The sequence below is a fragment of the Malurus melanocephalus genome, unplaced genomic scaffold (genome assembly GCF_030028575.1).
Source record: "Malurus melanocephalus ecotype Western Australia unplaced genomic scaffold, MMel_1.1 scaffold_631, whole genome shotgun sequence".
NCBI lineage: Eukaryota > Metazoa > Chordata > Aves > Passeriformes > Maluridae > Malurus > Malurus melanocephalus.
Genome location: NW_026623863.1, coordinates 184,561 through 202,733, shown reverse-complemented (window position 1 = coordinate 202,733; position 18,173 = coordinate 184,561). Strand labels below are relative to the sequence as shown.

The window sequence follows — 18,173 nt, the reverse complement described above, 5'->3', positions numbered from 1 at the left end:
GAGCTCCTCATTTCTGTGCTGGGAGACAGATCTGTTTGTTTTGGGAGGAATCCAAGGCAAACCTGATCTAGACTCAGTTCCACAGGGAAAGGCTGGTTCTGCCAGGAAAGGCATTCCTGTCTGGATGTACATAGGAAGTTCTAGAGCCAATTTTTGCTTCAGTTCATCTTTTTTCTCTCAGGYTCTGCAGTTTTCATCCCTCATGCTGTAAAGGTTTGTCTTCCTGGTGCTTTGTGCATCTTCAGATAGATCCAAGTTAGTGCTGCCCCAGCCAACATGTGGATATGGTCTGACATCTCCTTCTGGCTTGAWTGATGTCATATTTATGGATTATCATAATGCCTTTCCACACTCACCTCTTCATTCGGTGTGTGTGGTGATCCAGGGGATGCAGTTATTTATGGACATTATAAATACACACATTTATTGCACTCATGTGATGCTTTCAGAAGTTTGGCTCTGTTCAGCTCAATCCGAGTCCTCTCTTTCCTCCAAGACAACCCAGGAAAAATGCTGTATTTGATGGGGTTTATTCCACCTGGCATTTGCCCTGACAGCTCCCGTGTGTGAGGGAGCCAGGGGAGGTTATTTCAGTGACAAGAGCTGTTCATCTCTGCTTTGACCAGTGTTTAGATGCTGCTCCGACTGCCTGTGAGTGTGTCAGAGCTGTTGAGAGCTGGGAAAATAAACAAATCCCAGCTTTGACAGAGGAGTGGGAGCGGAGCGTGGGTTAGTCTTTGCTGTGACACTGAGGAGCACTGAAGAGAGAAGTGCTGGAGGGAAGAAGGGTGATAAGAAATAAAGACAGACCTGGAGAGTTTATTTGGGAGCCAGCCAGAGTGTAAACAAATCACCCAGGGAGGTGAATTTGGAGTGATACCAAGTGAGGCGAGGCTGTGAATGGATGAAACCAGAAGGTAATTTAAGAGCATGGATATATACTCAGATCAAGAGGAAATGTTATCTTGATCCTCATGTTTGGAAGACTGTAGGAGGGAAGATGTGAAATGAAATGGAAGAAATGGGCTTATTCTAGTCAAAACACAGAGTGGGGAAAAGGCCTCCTCATCTGGATGGGATGGGTGGATAAAAGAAAATCATCCCAGTGTGTGTGTGAAGGTCGGTATCAGCTTGGAGAGGATGTGAATGTGTGTCTGTGTCATTGTGTGAGCAGCTCTGCAGGGTCACAGCATGAGGGACACRCTCTGGGGTTACTGAGCCCAAAGARCTGCGGGGTTTGARTGATGATCTCACCAGTCCAATACATGGAGTGCTGGGGTTTAAAATTACAGTGCTGTGCGGAGTAATATAGAAAACATTAAATGAGATAGGCATGGAGCTATAAAATATATTCCTTCAACATAGCTTAAAGTTTTCTTTGCCTCCTTTGTTGTCAAGCTGTTCTGACGGATGATTTGTTGCATTTTCCTGTGTGGAGAAGGTGGCAGTGAAGGAGGAAGGGTCTCCCAGCACCACCTGCTTTCTGTCATTCMGGKWSCAAGTCAGAGCTGTTGAGTTTGGCRGATGCTGGGRAGCTCATTAGTCATGTCATYAGTGAAATGGGGTGGCCATTCAGTGGGATTTCTTCTGCTCTGCCTCACAGTTGAAAGATGCATGAGTGTGATGCAGTCTGGGACGCAGATGGTGAAGCTGAAGAGTGGAACCAAAGGGCTGGTCCGTCTCTTCTACCTGGACGAGCACAGGACCTGCATCCGATGGAGACCCTCGCGGAAGAGCGAAAAGGCAAAAAGTAAACTCCTCAAATTCCTTCTCATTTCTGGGGGGATTCAGTATTGAAATRTGAGCTGCAGAGCTGTGCAGGGGCTCACAGATTGATGGGAGCATGGTGTCTGTGACCCCTGCTCCCCTTTCTGTAGCCTCAGCCCCTTGATGTTGCAGGGAGCGTTCTGAGCCTCCAGGGCAGCGGGCATTGGGCACAGCACAGCAAGGAGCACCTTCAGCCAAACAGGGCTTTTGGATGTGAAAATGTACCAYTAATACACTTTAGAGAGCTGAGCCTGAACATCTCAGAACTGTCAGAAGCAGGAGGAGGCTGGCTGGCTGTCCCAGCGTGTCCTCTCGTTCCCTTGTCCCCGCAGTTGTCATCGACTCCATTTACAAGGTCAGCGAGGGCCGGCAGTCGGAGATCTTCCACCGCCACGCCGAGGGCAGCTTCGACCCCAGCTGCTGCTTCACCATTTACCATGGCAACCACCTGGAGTCCCTGGACCTGATCACCTCCAACCCYGAGGAGGCTCGCACGTGGATCACGGGGCTCAAGTACCTGATGGCCGGGATCAGTGACGAGGACTCGCTCGCCAAGCGCCAGAGAACRCACGACCAGTATCCTTAGAGGAGCTGGGGCTCCTGCTTCCTGCTCTGCCTTGSTTTTCAGTCACTTCAGCACAGGGTGTCCTTTCTGCTCCTGTGAAGTGACCAAAACCCTTCCACTGATTGCAGTGGAAACCTGAGTGATGAGTTTGTGTGATAAAACGTGAGCTATGCTTAGGGACTGGATTAAACTGCATGGAAGTCAGGGGATGGGCTTGCAATTTATTAATGACTTTCTTTTTSAAGGGACAAACCAGTTATTTCTAGTTAACACAATATCTCAGTAACTCCTGGCCATCTCTGTTTCTCCTGTGTAAGTCAGTTGTCTGTGTCCTTCTCAGCCTCCATTGGTTGTCAGGAGCACAAATCCTTAAAGCTCCTTTTCTTCACGTGTCTTTTTTTTTTTTTTCACAACAGTGCTGATTAAAATGTTAAACACAAAGAATAATCTTCCCCTGAAACACAAAAAAAAAAACCCCACCACAAAACCAAGGCCATCTTAATTCCAATTGTAACCTGTCTATTCTTCTGCCTCATGGGAATCTGCAGTGATCACTTGTAAATACTCCTGGAGAATATACATATTCCAGGTATTTTTCATTTCTTTTTCCAGGGTTTGATCCACAACAGGCACAGGTCCATTGGGGTTATATTGCAYGCTCTGTTGCACATGTCCTCAGCCTGCTATATTTAACCATGACTTTCCTGAGCTGTTCCTTTCTRCTGCATCTTCTCTCCTGGTTAAACATCACTGCCAGTCCTGTTTGCTTTATCCAAAGTGGCAGCTGGGAGGCTGCACACAGAGCGAGCCTGTACCACTTCCAGCTATGGCAAGAGCTTAGCAGGAGTTGCTGAGGGGTATTTGTGTAAGGAGAGGGTGAAAGGTGCTGGCTGGGAGGTGAAGTTCAGGTAGAATGAAGGGAGAGGTGGAAGAAGATACCAGAGTAAGCCCAGCAATATTTGGAAACTTTAAAGCACATTGGCAGAGGAAGAATCAATAGCAGCACTGGGAGTGCAGAGGGGCTGGTGTTGTGAACTGAGCTGTAAATAATTGCCATAAAGCAGTTCTGGTTTTCAGTGTTTGACTGAGCTGTAGTAAGGGCAGGGGGAAGAAAGGATTCTTTCCCTGGCCAGCTGCCCTGCCACCCTTCTCCRTGAGGAAATCACCTCTGGTGCCTGTCCTTGACACGCTGGCAGCTGGGTGAAGCAGACCTTCGAGGAGGCTGACAAGAACGGGGAYGGGCTGCTCAACATCGAGGAGATCCACCAGCTGATGCACAAGCTGAACGTGAACCTGCCCCGCAGGAAGGTCCGCCAGATGTTCCAGGTGGGTGCTGGGGGAGGCTTGGGCTGGGCAAGGGCCGTTTCTGGGCAGATCCAGAGCAGGTTCTGCAGYTTGGGACTTAAATCCCTGTCCTTTCCAGCACCTCACAGGCTTTGTCAAAGTCTTMCCTTTTTGTAGACAGAGGCATCAGAATATTGGTTAAATGACATGGAGCCCACAGAAGACAGGTCCACCAGTGTTACTGTTTCAGCTGCATTGTTGCTTTCAGCTCTGTGAACYGAATTGTTCAATGCTGGCATTGATGGGCAGTGAAGTTACTCTGTTGCTATTGAAATGTTTATCTATTTCCTGTATGGAAAATTACTTAATGGAAACCGGCTTTATGAAAATAATTGGGTTTTCTTTAACAAGTTCCTCATATTTAGCCAGAATCAGTTTTTTACTTGTGTGGTCAGCTTCCATTTTCCACCAGCYCCCATGTCTACTGTAGGAAAGGAAAGATAAGCCAAGGACATAATGGAGAACAAAAAATGTCTTCTTCACTTTTCCAATCCAAAGCTGGTTTGCTGTAAAACATGGGAAAGTCAAAGAATCTTCTGTGGTCAAAAGGGCTTTTTTTGTCTGGCATAAAATCCCCATTAGAGATGCATCTTTGGAGTATGGAGTTATTCCCGAAGCCCTGGAATGTGGAAAGTGGTGTTGTGGTGTTCACGGGATGAATTTAGATTCTACTTGTTCCCACATATTCTAAATGTCATTTAAGAAATGTAATAGGTATAAAATGATTAAAAATCCCATTCAACACCATTTAGCTGGGAATTAATTTCCTATCAGCTGMCTTGCTGTGACGGGAGTTTGCAGTTCTTTTTTTCATGGGGACCTACACAGTGCCTGCCRGCCATTCTCCAGAATATATTCTTTGTTTTGAAAATCCAGAGCAATCCTCTTAGGCAGATGTTCACACGAAAAGCTTGTATTAGTGTTTGCTRAGTACTGTTTTCTTCTCTCCCTACCTCTGAGGAGAAACAAACAATCCAGGCTGGAGATGTTGGCTGTTTCTTTTGGTGTGGAGTCTCCGTGCTGCTGCAGAGTTGTCCCCTCTGCAGAGTGCTGATGGGGCTGACAGTGCTGCAGATTAAATTAATGTGCATCTAAGACTCTTGATATTGCCCTGAATGTTTTAAGATAGCAGACTCTTGTTGGGGAAGCCTTGGGGTGATTGTTATGCCTCTTGCTATGTTTTAATCCAGGATAACTGCAGGGCAAGAGATCAGAGTAAAGCCCAGCGTGAGCCTCTTAATGGGGGAAATAAATTTGAAATTAAAGAAAGAAATCCGTGTTTCATAGGGAATCTGTGGCTTTAGTGTAGTAGCTATTTTCACCAAGAATCCAACAGATGATGATATAATTGTGCACTTATTTTAKCCTGTTATAATTTGTGTCTGAACAGCCTTGCAGACTAGAATTCGTTACGTTTGTATTGGTGTATACAAGTCCTGTTCTGTTTTGTTCCCTGAATTCTTGTGTGTTTACCTGAGTGTTGTTACCTCTTAGGAGGCAGACACAGATGAGAACCAAGGAACCCTGAACTTTGAAGARTTCTCAGTGTTTTACAAGATGATGTCCTTACGTCGAGATCTCTACCTGCTGCTCTTGAGCTACAGTGACAAGAAGGATCACCTGACTGCTGAGGAGCTTGCTCAGTTTCTGAGGGTGGAGCAGAAGGTATGGCAATGTCTGCACCCATGTGAGYGGACATGTGCTTGCTTTCAAGTGTGGGGGAAGAATTTATGGAAAACGTGAGCTTGGGGCAGGGGGTAAAGCACAGATGTAACACAAGAGAAGCCTGAAGGTTTAAGTGATTTCTGAGATGCTTCTAGAAAGAGTTTGAGCTTCTTTGGACAATTTTTGAAGTGCCCAGGATAGTGGTGTGAGGGGGTGCTCAGGGACCTGGAGCAGGAAGAGGAACACRTGACAGAGGCAGGAGGGCTGTCTTTGGGGTGCACAAGGACATTATCAAATACTGATGCAGCACAAACCCCGAGCTGGCTGTCAGCTCTGACATTCTGTGCCCTCTTTTTGCCCTGTGTGCCCTCCTGAGCGCTCCGAGTGGGCATGGCTGTCTGCGGAGCTGCTGTGCTCTTGCAGATAGACCATAAAGAGTGGAACCAGGAGCTCTTGCAGGTGAACCCTTGGCTGGGCAGGCTGGTAACACCTTGTGCTCCTGTGCCCATTTCCAGTCCTGGCATTGGGAGCTCAGGGAGATCCCCCTKGAGCGTTCCCAGTGCCAACAATGCCCTCAGGCAGGGCAGCATGGCCCCAGAAGCTGCTCGTGCTTCCAGCCAGGAGGCAGCTCCCCAGTGCCCTCACCCAAACAGCATTTTSTGTTCACTCTTGTCTGGGTGCCGGGAAATCTGTGGACAGGCTGTCCTGCTCCATCTGCTACTCATTTGGCAAGATGTTCAGTATTCTGCAGCCTGAGGACACAACAAAAGGGGGTTAGGGCTTTTGTTAGCTGCTAACTGGCTGCTTTTGTAGGAGAACTCCCTGCTGAGGAGAACACCCTGTATTATTTTTAGTGGAGTACTTCAAAATGTAATGAAAAATGAGTAGCCCAAGTCATCGTATCTCAAGCTACAGTTAGAAAAGCACAAATKAGTGCACTTTTCCCCAGCAAATGCTGGATTAGACATTTCCATTCCTAGAGCACAGGAGAAACCTACACTGGGCAGCAAAGAGCCATGGGGGACAATGGAAAAGTTAATTCAAGCCAGCCCAGCACAGGGCCTGCTCTGAGCAGTGTTTGCAATCAAACACCAACAGCTGCTTGAGCCAGCATAATCAGTTACTTTTTCTACTGAATTGTTCTTTTTTCTGTTATCCTGTGTGATTTCTGTAGTGTTTTAAGGTGGTTGGTTTAGCTGGCGCAATGAATGGGATGATGGTACTAATGAAGTGCCAGAGGTTTGGGTGCCATTGGTGTCTTCGTGTGGTGTTGGTAGTGGAGAAATGAAATCCATCCAGTCTTAGTTCTCCCTTTGGTTCTCTACAGCTCAAGGGAGTGAGGAAAGATGAGATGAGTGATGGAAACTACTCCTTCCCTTTAGTTCTGGAGGAAATACCACTGCCTACTTCTAACTGCTCCACAAATCAGTTACAACTTCAGCTGCGGGCAACTGGAGCTGTTGACAAAACTCCTATTTGTTTMAGAAAAGCTGCTGTTTTTCATTTCAGAATTTAATTATTTCTCTCCCAGCCTGTGTATCATAGTGAACTCCCTTGGAAGTAATGAAATCATAGGAGTGGAAAATGCATGAAAATGAAATCGAAGCCTGCCAAATCTTTTTGCATGTCTAAGAAATGATATTAAAGAATATAATGTCATAGTTCTCATTTCAGCAGTATTGCCCAGTACAGCTGTTAAGGCTGCTAAACAGCTAATTCTAATCTTGAGACTAAAATGACATAGGTTTTAATTGATGGCTACCTCTCACTCCTGTTTGTCTCCTCCAAGTTAAGTAGATTTTTGCATGCTGGTGACATAGCATTAAAATTAAGTGCASCTCCACTGTTTTTGTGCAGATGAGTAATGTGACACCAGAATATTGTCTGGACATCATACAGAAGTTTGAAGTGTCAGAAGAAAACAAGAAGCAAAATGTTCTTGGGATTGAAGGTAAAAGTTTTGATTTCAAAGTAAGTTTTGTCATGCTGTACTGCAGTGAAGTGCTTTGACTTTGATGGTGTTTAGTTTGCTGGTGACACCAAGGCCCCTGGATCAGCAGTCGGAGCGTGGGTGCGTTTTTGTGAGCCAGGGGGGAGACTGAGTAGGTGGGGTGAGGCAGCAGCTCTCCAGCCATCCATCACAGCCATCCTCCAGGAGTGGGGATGGATGCCTGAGGCTGTGTGGATTTATTGCTCACTTCTTGTAAAGCACAAACACAAACTGTCCTGTGCYGTGCAGTTGATGCTATAGCCTGCTCCAAGTGAGGTAACGAAGGCCAAGTGCTCATTCTGCCCTGACTCTGGAGATCTGGGATCCTGCACAACCCATTCGTTTATGCTCATGTGAAATAAAATATGGATAGTTGCATTGGTTTTAATACCTGATTCACCTGTTTGTGAAAGCAATTGTATGTAGATGGTATGTTTATTCAGAATGCAACTTAGTATCAAATCAAACTCAGAGCTGGGATGAAACAGATGAAATGCCACGGTGGGTTCCCTTGCCCAGAAGGAAGCTTTCATGGAGCAGCATAATGTGCATGGTGATTTGGGGAGGAGGGAAGCAGGAATCTTCCTGCACATGGTATTTAAATCCTGAGTATGGACTCCCTTGTGATGTGACCCGGGGCACTGAAATAAGGAAAGTAAAATAAACAAGCTGTGACACTAAAAAAATATTCCTGCAAACGTTTCTGCTCCTCTTAACCTTGCTGGTGCTGCTGCCTTTATCTCTGAGTTGCTTTCAGGGCTGGTATTGTTGCCACTTTACTTTGTAAATATTTTACATTTCTTGTTTTTAAAGGAGGTATTTTTAAAACTCTCTGATCAATGCTGCTCTCATTAGAGGGCTGTAAATCAAGTACCATCTTCCTGAATAAATGTGCAGAATGAAGAAGGCTGTGGGGTGAAGATGGCTGGGTCCCTTGCCCTCACTCAGGGCGCTGCCATTCACCCCACAGGAGGGCCAGCAAGGAACTCAGGGCTGAAAAGGCTCCTGAGTCAGTTTGGAGTCTGTGTCCCCTGTCCTCTGCTCAGCTTTGGAGGAGCTCAGCGTGCTCCACGCCACATCCCTGCCCCTTTCCATCCCGCCCGCGTTGTCACCGTRACTGAAGCGCCGCTCTCCCTCCCCAGGCTTCACCAGCTTCATGCGCAGCCCGGCGTGCGAGGTGTTCAACCCCCTGCACTGCGAGGTGCACCAGGACATGGAGCAGCCTCTGTGCCACTACTTCATCGCCTCGTCCCACAACACCTACCTGAGCGGGGACCAGCTGCTGTCACAGTCACGCGCCGAGATGTACGCGCGGGTGCTGCAGGCCGGCTGCCGCTGCGTGGAAGGTGGGGCTGCTCAAACCGTGCCTTAGCAATGGGGCTAGTCTGAGACAGAGGCCAGACAAACCTCAGAGAGTGAGGATAGACAACTTTAATCCAGGTCTAACAGGCCCCTGGTACATTAGGGCAGACAAAGCCTTAGCAATCGGGCTAGTCTGAAACAGAGGCCAGACAAACCTCAGAGAGTGAGAATCGACAACTTTAATACAGGACTGACAGGCCTGCTGGTACATTAGGGCACACAAAGCATTAGCAATCGGGCTAATCTGAAACAGAGGCCAGACAAACCTCAGAGAGTGAGAATAGACAACTTTAATCCAGGTCTAACAGGCCCCTGGTACATTAGGGCAGACAAAGCCTCCTGCTGAGGCTACACCCAAAATGGACCCTGAGTCAGGAGATCTTCACCTTTTATAAGTTCTGCCTTATTAGCATATTGGGTCTTAATTCTCCAATGATGTTTTCAGGTGATGATGTCAACCACCCCAAACTTGCTCCCCCCAGTTCTCCATTATTTCCATATTTTGGGGCTCTGAGGCAGCGAGGTGTCCTTGGATTCAGGCTCAGAGAGGGATTGTTTTGTCTAAAGATGGGAGAATGGTAGTTTTTAGTGCTGTACTAGAAAARTACAAGAATAAAGATGCATTGAAAATAGAGAAACTAAARAYCSTAAGGCATCACCTCGGCCACAGAGCCAGGGCCRGGCTCCAGCAGYGCTGCTTGGCTGCCTCACCCACTTWAGTGCTTTCTGACCATTCTGAACAGAATTGTTCTGTCGGGGGTGATCACCTTGGACACCAGAGAATCAAAGAATGGCTGGGGTTGGACAGAGCTTTAACGATCACCCAGTTCCAACCCCAGCCCTGGGGGAACATGGAGATCACATTGGATTCGTGTTTAAGCTCTGCGTGATGTAAATAATAACGAAACATCAGTGTTTTTATATTAGTATTAGTACTTTTCCAGAAATAAAAAAAGTCTTTTGACAAAGTTAAATTCAGTATTAATTTTTTATGACTAGTGTTACAAAAACTCTTCTGGGAGAAAAAATACTGCTAATCTCAATTTAAAAATTAATTAGAGAAAATGAACCTGAGAAAATTGGGTGATTCCCTTCTGCAGAGCAGCTCACAAGAACATTCAGCACTGTTATTTTGCTTGACCTCAGAGCTATTGCAGCTACTTCAGAGCCCAGGGAATAGCTCTGCAGCTTTCTCTGTGGGAAGTTTAACTGCCTGGAGAGGAAACAGCAGTGACAAGTTTGGTGCAAATTCAGGGTACAGGAATTCATTATTAAAAGCATTCTTATGCTGGTCCATTCATTCTASATGTGCAGGATTTGATGCTGCTCTTCATATAAAGAGTTATAARGCTGTAAGTTAAATTGGGAGTGAGAAAAGAGAAATCGTTTTTAAATATTTTGTCTTCAGAAGCAAAATCTGCTTCCCTAAGGTATCTGTAAACATTTGACCTATTGCACCTTTGTAATTTCATATATGAGAAAAAAAATTTAATATAAAGGAAAAAAACAGTTTTAGGATGAGGAATTATCTGACCTAGGAGAAGACTGTCATGTTAGTCTGGGCTCAGCTGGCAGGTCAGAGGGGATGGAATAGAGATGGGAGGAGGTGGAATGAACCCTGGTGGAGTTGGTGAGCTCTRCTGGCAGCAGGAGCACGGGAATGGATGAGATGGGGGGCATTTCTCAGTGTGTGGTTTTTCTGCTCTTAACAGTGGATTGCTGGGATGGCCCGGATGGGGAACCAGTGGTGCACCATGGCTACACCCTGACTTCCAAAATCCTCTTCCGCGATGTGGCAGAAACCATCAATAAATACGCCTTCGTCAAAAATGAGTAAGTGTGGAGCCAGGTTTGTGGCTATGCCCGTTTCCTGGAGTTAATCCCATGTTGAGATCAACCACCAGCCTCAAGAAGTGCAAATATTTCTTTAAACACATCAGGGTTGATTCTGTTTCCCTGTTTGCTGCCCCTGTTGTGATTATTGTTGAGCTGCACAGCTCTTCCCATCAGCAGGGTGAGGGAGATCTGCCCGAGGTGAACCTTTTGTGCTCCCAAACTCAGTCAGGCTTTGGACTGTCTGACACTGCTGAGTATCTTTCAGAACTTCCCACTCACATCCACAGGGAAATTCTGCTGAAAAATCAATACTGTGATGTTCTCTACCTACTGAAAATACTTTATTTCAGCAGGAAAATTGAAAAGCTGTCACATGTGCAGTGTGAGGAAATACTGAGCTGTGGGATAGTGTTCTGAATCTGTTTAATTTGCCATGGTGCTCTGTAACAGTTTGTTATGAAAACTATGGACTTTAATAATATATATATATACACACAGAAAAATCACGAGTGGGTGTAGAGAATTTTGAATAGTTTAAAGAGAATAAAAGGAAACTATTTCCTTGTCTTTATTAGGAAAAAAAGGCATCCAATAATGGATGCGTGGGACAAAAACAACCAAGCCCAGATATTCGGTGTTACAGATGAGAAMTAGGAGGTGGTTCTTCATTTGGGGTTGGTGTGTGGGGTTCCTTGTCATAGAACCCTGGGGCTGCCAAGAGTTTGGAAAGCAGTGGGGTGGATTTGTGGCTGCCCCAGGCTGTTGCATGCAGTTGTTGTGGGAACAGTGCAGCTGGAGTCTCCACACTGCTGTGACCATCTATGGGGGGTTGTTTGCAGGTTTCCAGTGATACTGTCCATTGAAAACCACTGCAGCATTCAACAGCAAAAGAAGATCGCTCAGTACTTGAAGGAGATATTTGGTGACAAACTGGACTTGTCATCTGTGAGCACTGGAGATCCCAGACAGCTTCCMAGCCCTCAGGATTTGAAAGGGAAAATCCTAGTGAAGGTAATTTGCTGCTGGGGGCGTGTTCAGAACACAACAGAAGTCAGCATGTGGTATTTATTGGGGATATTCTCTGGCTTTGGAGGACCAGTTCGTACCCCTTTAGTATTTAAACATTATCTGACAGCCCTCCCACCYTTGGACAAAGCATTTTTGGAGTGATAGAGAAGTGAAGATTTCCCCTCACCCCRCTCTGAGCTGTAGTTCCTGGAATGGAGCTCTGTTCATGGTTCATCAGCCATGTTCATGGGAGGAGCTGCACGAGGCCCTGGAGCACTGGATTTGTGCTCTGGGCAGGATTAATTGTGGGAGCCTCTCACTCCAAACGGATTTACTCTGAAAGGAATTTCAAAGGCCAGGATGGATAGAAGGGGAAAGRCACAAGGCAGACCTTAGAGAGGATGATTAACAGCGTTCTGCCCTATTAGATTGTCTCATTTACTCAGACACATGGGGCAATTACTCTGGGAGCTCTCAGGATGCTCTGTTCTCCCTCTCCTCAGTTCCAGTCTGGCTGCAGGGACTCACAGTTTCAGTCTGATGGCAGTTTGAACATACTGCAGTGCACAGAACACAGCTGACCCTGAATTAGAAACCCTTTGAGTGCTCAGCCGTGATTTTGCATTTCACTGAGTGGGTTTTCTGGGGTAACTGCTGGTTAATGAGCTGTGCAAACACTTGGGGCTGGTGTTGGAGGGATCCACAGSAAATGTGTGTAATGTCACTGATGCGAGAAACCCTCCTGGAAATCCCATGGCATGCACTAAAGGCAGGAGAGGTTGGGTGCTCTGTGTTCCTGCCTGAACTCTGAGCTGCCTTTTAAGCACATCTGAGGTGGTAATTTTGGGTGATCCTCCAGCTGTCAGTGCTGGAGCCCCRTGGGTGCAGACTGTGTGGAGCTGAGCTGTTTGCAGAACGAGAAATTCTGTCTGGAGCATCACAGGACCCCTGCACAAAGCTCTGTCTTCCATCTCCTCAATTTAAGCAGCCCTATTGGAAAAGATAGAACCAGACTTAGGAGTCAGGACCTTGTTGAGAAGTAAGCCAACTTCTCATCTTTTCGCTGTTGTTTTTGCTCTTTTTATACATTTTTCTTTGAAAGGCAGTATTGATTCGCAAGCCAAACAACTTCAAATAATGGCATTATTTTCATCCAGTTAGTGTATATAAAGAGTCATTCTAATAACTCTTATGGGTCTAAGCCAGTGTAAAGGTGAAGCATGAAGTAAGTTTAACCCACTCATTAGCAGCAGCATTAGTAATTTCAAAATGCAGCCTAAAAATCAATCCTCTGCATTTCTGCAGAAATYTGAGTGTCACTCCTGTCTTCAACTGATGAAGCAGGGAGGCTGAGAACATTTCTGTGCACAGAACAATAACACAGARGTTTAATAGGTGATTTCTGTAGGAGCAGATGGTAAAGCAAGGGGAGCAGGCTGGATGCACTAACAATGACCACATGTACATTTATTGTGGGTGTTTTTGCCTCATTTCAGGGTAAGAAGTTGCCCTGCAGTCTTGGAGCAGATGCTGAGGAAGGAGAAGTTTCAGAAGAGGACAGTGCTGATGAAATTGAGGATGACTGCAAGTTAAAGCCCTGCTCTGTATGTGCACACAGTCAGTTCCCTGAGTGTGACAACTCTGTACCTCTTACATGCACGCTCCATGTCTATTTACAGTTGTTAGCAGAGTTTTGCATTTCTAAGTTTTTGATTCCTAGGTCTGTAGGATTCATTTTGAACATTCCTGTTCTACAGGATTTATTTGTAATTTAAGTGCCTTATGTAAGAAACTGGTTTGAGTCTGTACAGTTTATATGACTATTAACAAGAATTGCTCCCTTTTTTAACTGTTTGGAGCAGGAATGTAATGATTCTTAGGTTGTCCAATATTTTGAAGGAAGTGTGTAAGTGCATTAGCTGGGAATTCATGCTCTTCTGAAACAGAARGTGGGGCTGGTGACAGTGGTGAGGCAGAGTGACCCATGGCYRGGGTCTGGGGCAGRCTGAGAGCTGTGTTGGGAGGACTGAGGGGAAAAGGAGAAGGGAAATGACAGTAAAAGAGGCAGAACTGGGCAGGATTATACAAGAAGCCTTTCCTAGCAGAGAGAAGGGAGCACTGTGTGACCCCCAGTGTGTGTAATGGGATGAACATGAGCATTTGCTTGAGCTGGATTTTGTGGTGTCTTTCAGAGCAATGGTGCAACTCAGCACCAGGTGGAATCTTTCATCCGAACAAAACTGGAATCTCTGATCAAAGAATCSCAGATCAGGGACAAAGAGGATCCTGACAGCTTCACTGTGAGAGCCCTGCTGAAGGCCACTCACCAGAGCTTCAATGTGAACCTGAAGCAGGTACGTGGGCTCTCCCTGAACAGGCTCTGTGAGGGCTGCCCAGGGCAATGTGTTGCACAGTTTCACATGAAAAAGCCAAGAACTTAATGGATGGAAACTCCMGGGGCATTAAGCACAGAGTGAATTTTCTGTGGAGATGTCCCAGCTCTGGAGCCAGAAAGGCCGTGTGTGTGTAGCTCTGCTTTTTACATGTCTTCCCACTCTGGGGGGTCTCTGTATTTCCTGTCAGTTTTTCCAAAACTGGCCCTGGGAGTCTTTTCCCTGAAGCCSTGCTTGGTTGCAGGAGAAAACCCCCTCAGCTGGTGCTGCTGCTGGAGACATCTGGGGAAGGTTGTGTTGTGGTGGGAAGGGGCTGTCAGAGGGAAAGTGAACCCATGAGAGGGGTTATTATGGCTTTGCAGTGTGACCCCAGTCACTTTGCTGGTTCCCTTTGGCCTCGAGGTCAGAAGAGTGGGAGAGCAGAGAGCAGACTCCTGTGTCAGTAAATATGGTCAGTGGAGAGCCATTTCAGTAYCATTTTGTTTTAAGCAATTGCATTTGATGTGCTCCCTGGTATCTGGGCAGGGATTGGCCCCTGGAGAACATCTGAGGGAGTTTTGGTTAAAGAATGCAAATTTCCTCAAGGGCTGGATGTGACACCTGAGACTGCACATTACATGTCATCTACGTGACCAGAATACTGTGACACTTCAGTGAAGTGCAGTATTCAAACATCTGTCAGGTAAAATAAAGTGCCAGAATTTTCTAATTTATTTGTTTTAATTGATGAAGGAATATTTAGCGATTCTWCCCCTGTGCAGCAATCCATGTGAAGGTTGTTTTTTTCCGATGGTCTCAAAGAAATTCAGAGCTGAATAATTAAGAATAATAAGTTAAAACAATTGGAAGGTTAATTTATAGCAGGGTTGAACTAGATRGGGAAAAAAAGAACTGGTTAAACACGATGCTGGTTTGGTACTGCCGTGGCTCATCAGTTGGCTTTCTGTAGTGCTGTGGGAGAGTTCTTTGCTGGGACTTACTGTGTTATTGGTGTACCAGAAAGGGAACAGTTGGGATATTCTCCTGGATTTTTACTGGTTATTTATTTTCCCTTATTTTGTTACTGATCTGCCTTTGCTATTTCCAAATAATTGCTATTAAAAAATTAAAAASCTGCTAGAGATTCGTTCTGYGWGTTACAGAGACTTCCAGCCWGAGCTCTGGGCCARTCTCTGAAYGCTGAAGGTTATTGATTTTGCTGGGCCTGAATGAACCCCCAGTGCCCCCATCATCATGAAAACCCAGAGTGACTCCAGCTCAGCACTGAAAGGGAATAACTGGAGTTCATAGCACTGAAGTATTCTCCCAGCTGAAATGCTGGGGGAATAGTCTTCAGTTTTGTTTTGCTGCTCAGAAGATGAAGGGCTGTGTGTTCCTGACAGAAGAAGGGAGATGCTGCCAGCAGTTATCCAGCTGATGTCTAGGGGCATGGCTGGGAATGTGAAAATCAGCCTGCAGGCTGCTTATGAAAAGTCCACATTTATCTGCTAGGAGATTCTTTTTCCTCCCCGCTTTTCCTTTGTGGCTGCTTTCAAGAACACTCAGGAGTCTTGGGTTGTTGTTTCTTGCCCGGTTTTGCTTTTTCTACATGGTTTGTTGTTGTCTTGAGTGCTAATGGAAATATTTTTCTTTACAGTTGGAGGGTTCTAAGCTATCAAATATGCAAAGATATTAGGAAAGTCTTGTAAATGAGATTTTGGATTTAAATTTGTGTTCACAGATGGGATTTTAATTCACTTTAATTCTCTCATTTGCAATAACTGTACTTTTCTAATAGTGAACCAGGGTGATGTACACAAACTTGTATTAGGCTGAAATGCTGTCTTTTAGGGACTGCAGCAGACTCTTCTAACACATTTCTGGAGGTATCTAGTTACACTTTTTATTGCACTTTCTCTGCACAGAACCTGGACACAAAAGAAGGTGGAAAAAAGTCTCACGGTCGATCATTAATGGGCAACTTTGGTAAACACAAGGTGAGTGAATAAACGAGAGGCTCAGGTTGCTGTCCTGGGACTGGCAGCKTTCCAGAGACCCTGGCAATGTTTTACTGCTCCAGACAAGCTTGGTGGGCATGGAGGCAGTGAGGAGGAGCCTGTGTGATTACCCTTGCTGTCCTAATTGCTGTTCAGAAGATTGAGAACCCTTTAAAGATGAACAAAACCATCTCAGGTGACTAAGATCATCTTTACTCATGCTGTGGAATTGCTGATTTTCTGATCACACTTGGAGCAGCAGAAGAGCAACACAGACAAATGTCTTGGCAAATGTCTGGTTTTGCTCCCTGTGCCCCCAATAGCTCCCCGTGCCCCAATAGCTCCTGTGYCTCCAGCAGCCCCTCTGCACCCCACTCTGCTGTTCCTGGTCTGTTCTGTCCATGGTGAGGGCTGCACTGAGCAGGGAGCACACAGTGGTGTTGATAATCTGAGTGTTTTTTTATGATTAGGAGACTTTTCAAAGAACTTAATCAGCCACCAGTCCATCCGCCCTGAAGCCAGGTAGGAGCCATCAAAAGTTCCCTAAGCAGCCAGGACAAGGACTCGTAATCCCACTGAAATTCCAGGCTTTCCTCAGCTCAGCCCCTTTAGCTCAGTGCCTGTCACTCGGGCTGTGTTGAGAGCTCCAAGTGTCCCTGTGAGTGGGTATTTGCCTTGTGCCTGCTGCTGGCCAGACAAATGCTGTGAGATGAGATGTCACAGGCAAACATCAGCCACTGGCATCTGCTGGTTATGCTGAGGGCTGCAAAGCATGTCAATAATTTAATTACTTCAGCTAGTTATCCTAATGGATGTAGCAGGTTGGAAAGCCTGTTTGTTTCAGCTCTGCTGAAAAAAAATAAGRRTATCTRTAGATTGTGTATAGAGTAGTGRTTGTGTTACAGRCTGAGGTGACAGGGACAATCCTGTWACTGCCCCTGATGCTTTTCCRGCTGAAGGGATGCCCRGGCAGACTGGTTACTGTTGGTATTTCTGCAGATACAGAATTCTCCACCCRACAATATTGACATGTGAYRTTTTCAGCCAGCTCTTGTGGCAAATGAGTAATCTCTTTAAAAACTACCAGGGGAGGGGCAAAGACACTAAAGCTGGCAATTGCTGAAAGTTTACTGCATGGAATATCCTGAGTGCAGACCTTCCGACTCCAAACTGAACCATGCAAATGATTTCCAATAYGGTCAACTTCATGTCAGCACTAAACAGAGCAAACTAAATTATGTTCAATATTGGTGTTTGACAAGAGRAGGAAGAAATCTGTGCTCAGTGAGCCATATGAGCAAAAGGATAAGGAGCTCTCAGTTACATTAATTACCTCTTGAYGAGAAGGGAATTAGATAACTCTCTCTTGAAGCTGTGCTTAGTGTTACAAATGATGTTGAAATTGGAAATTATTAAATCATAGGTGCTTATGAAAAAAGGGGGATTTTGAGATTTTAATCTTTTTTATCATAGCTACTTTCTTTACWGCATAATAATTTAGAATCATTTAAATACTTGTATGTGGCTCAAAAGGGAGTATGTGGTGGTAAGGGGGGTGTCTGGGCCCCCCTGACCCGCCCTGCCTGGCTKTGTCCCCACAGAGAGCTGCAAAGGCAGCAGCCAAAGCCCACAGTGCCTCGGATGATGAGGAGAGCCAGCAGCACCATCCTGGCAAGGAGCTGGGGCAGCACAGGTGAGCTGGAACCCCTCAGGTAAAGGCACGGCTGATACTGCCAGCAGAGTGCCAGGCGTGCCCACAGGGGCTCACGTGTGTCACATACCCTGTGTGTGTCACTGTGTGTGTGTGTCACCGTGTGTGTGTGTGAGTACTGTGTCCGTGTCACATCAAAACACTGCCACTGAGAATGCATCTGCTGTGACTGAAATGCTCCTTGGTTTTGTCTAGAGCAGCCATGGTGCTGCTATTTCGTTATGTTTTCAATTTAAAACTTCCTTTGTGGATGGGCTGTGGAGGTAGAGGGGACCAGTCATCCTAGAACCCTCTCAGAGGAGGTTTGCTACACACTTCCCTGCTCACAATTGTTCATTTCCTTGTTGAAAACTACAGCAAGGGGGTTTAAAACTGCAGCAAGCAGGGTTCAAATACCCCCTCAGTAGTGTAAAAGTGTGTTTTTGTTTGGTTTAACCCAGCAGGCTGGCCCGCCGCAGGAARACGGTGAAGCTGTGCCGGGCCCTGTCAGACCTGGTGGTGTACACCAACTCTGTGGCTGCCCAGGACATCGTGGATGATGGTACGGGGCTGGCAC

General features: G+C 46.0%; 1 protein-coding gene across 1 annotated transcript in view; it reads left to right on the top strand.

Moving 5' to 3' along the window:
* Positions 1-1,619: 1,619 nt before the first annotated feature.
* Positions 1,620-18,173, top strand: part of PLCH1 (phospholipase C eta 1) — a 27,010-nt gene continuing 10,456 nt past the window's right edge. The window contains exons 1-13 of the mRNA XM_057383426.1: positions 1,620-1,750; positions 2,100-2,343; positions 3,529-3,658; positions 5,171-5,341; positions 7,199-7,292; positions 8,474-8,677; positions 10,406-10,526; positions 11,369-11,540; positions 13,034-13,141; positions 13,730-13,891; positions 15,835-15,906; positions 17,508-17,599; positions 18,058-18,158. Coding sequence (XP_057239409.1) covers positions 1,624-1,750; positions 2,100-2,343; positions 3,529-3,658; positions 5,171-5,341; positions 7,199-7,292; positions 8,474-8,677; positions 10,406-10,526; positions 11,369-11,540; positions 13,034-13,141; positions 13,730-13,891; positions 15,835-15,906; positions 17,508-17,599; positions 18,058-18,158 — 1,798 coding nt within the window. The 5' untranslated portion in view covers positions 1,620-1,623. The remainder of the gene's footprint in view (positions 1,751-2,099; positions 2,344-3,528; positions 3,659-5,170; positions 5,342-7,198; positions 7,293-8,473; positions 8,678-10,405; positions 10,527-11,368; positions 11,541-13,033; positions 13,142-13,729; positions 13,892-15,834; positions 15,907-17,507; positions 17,600-18,057; positions 18,159-18,173) is intronic.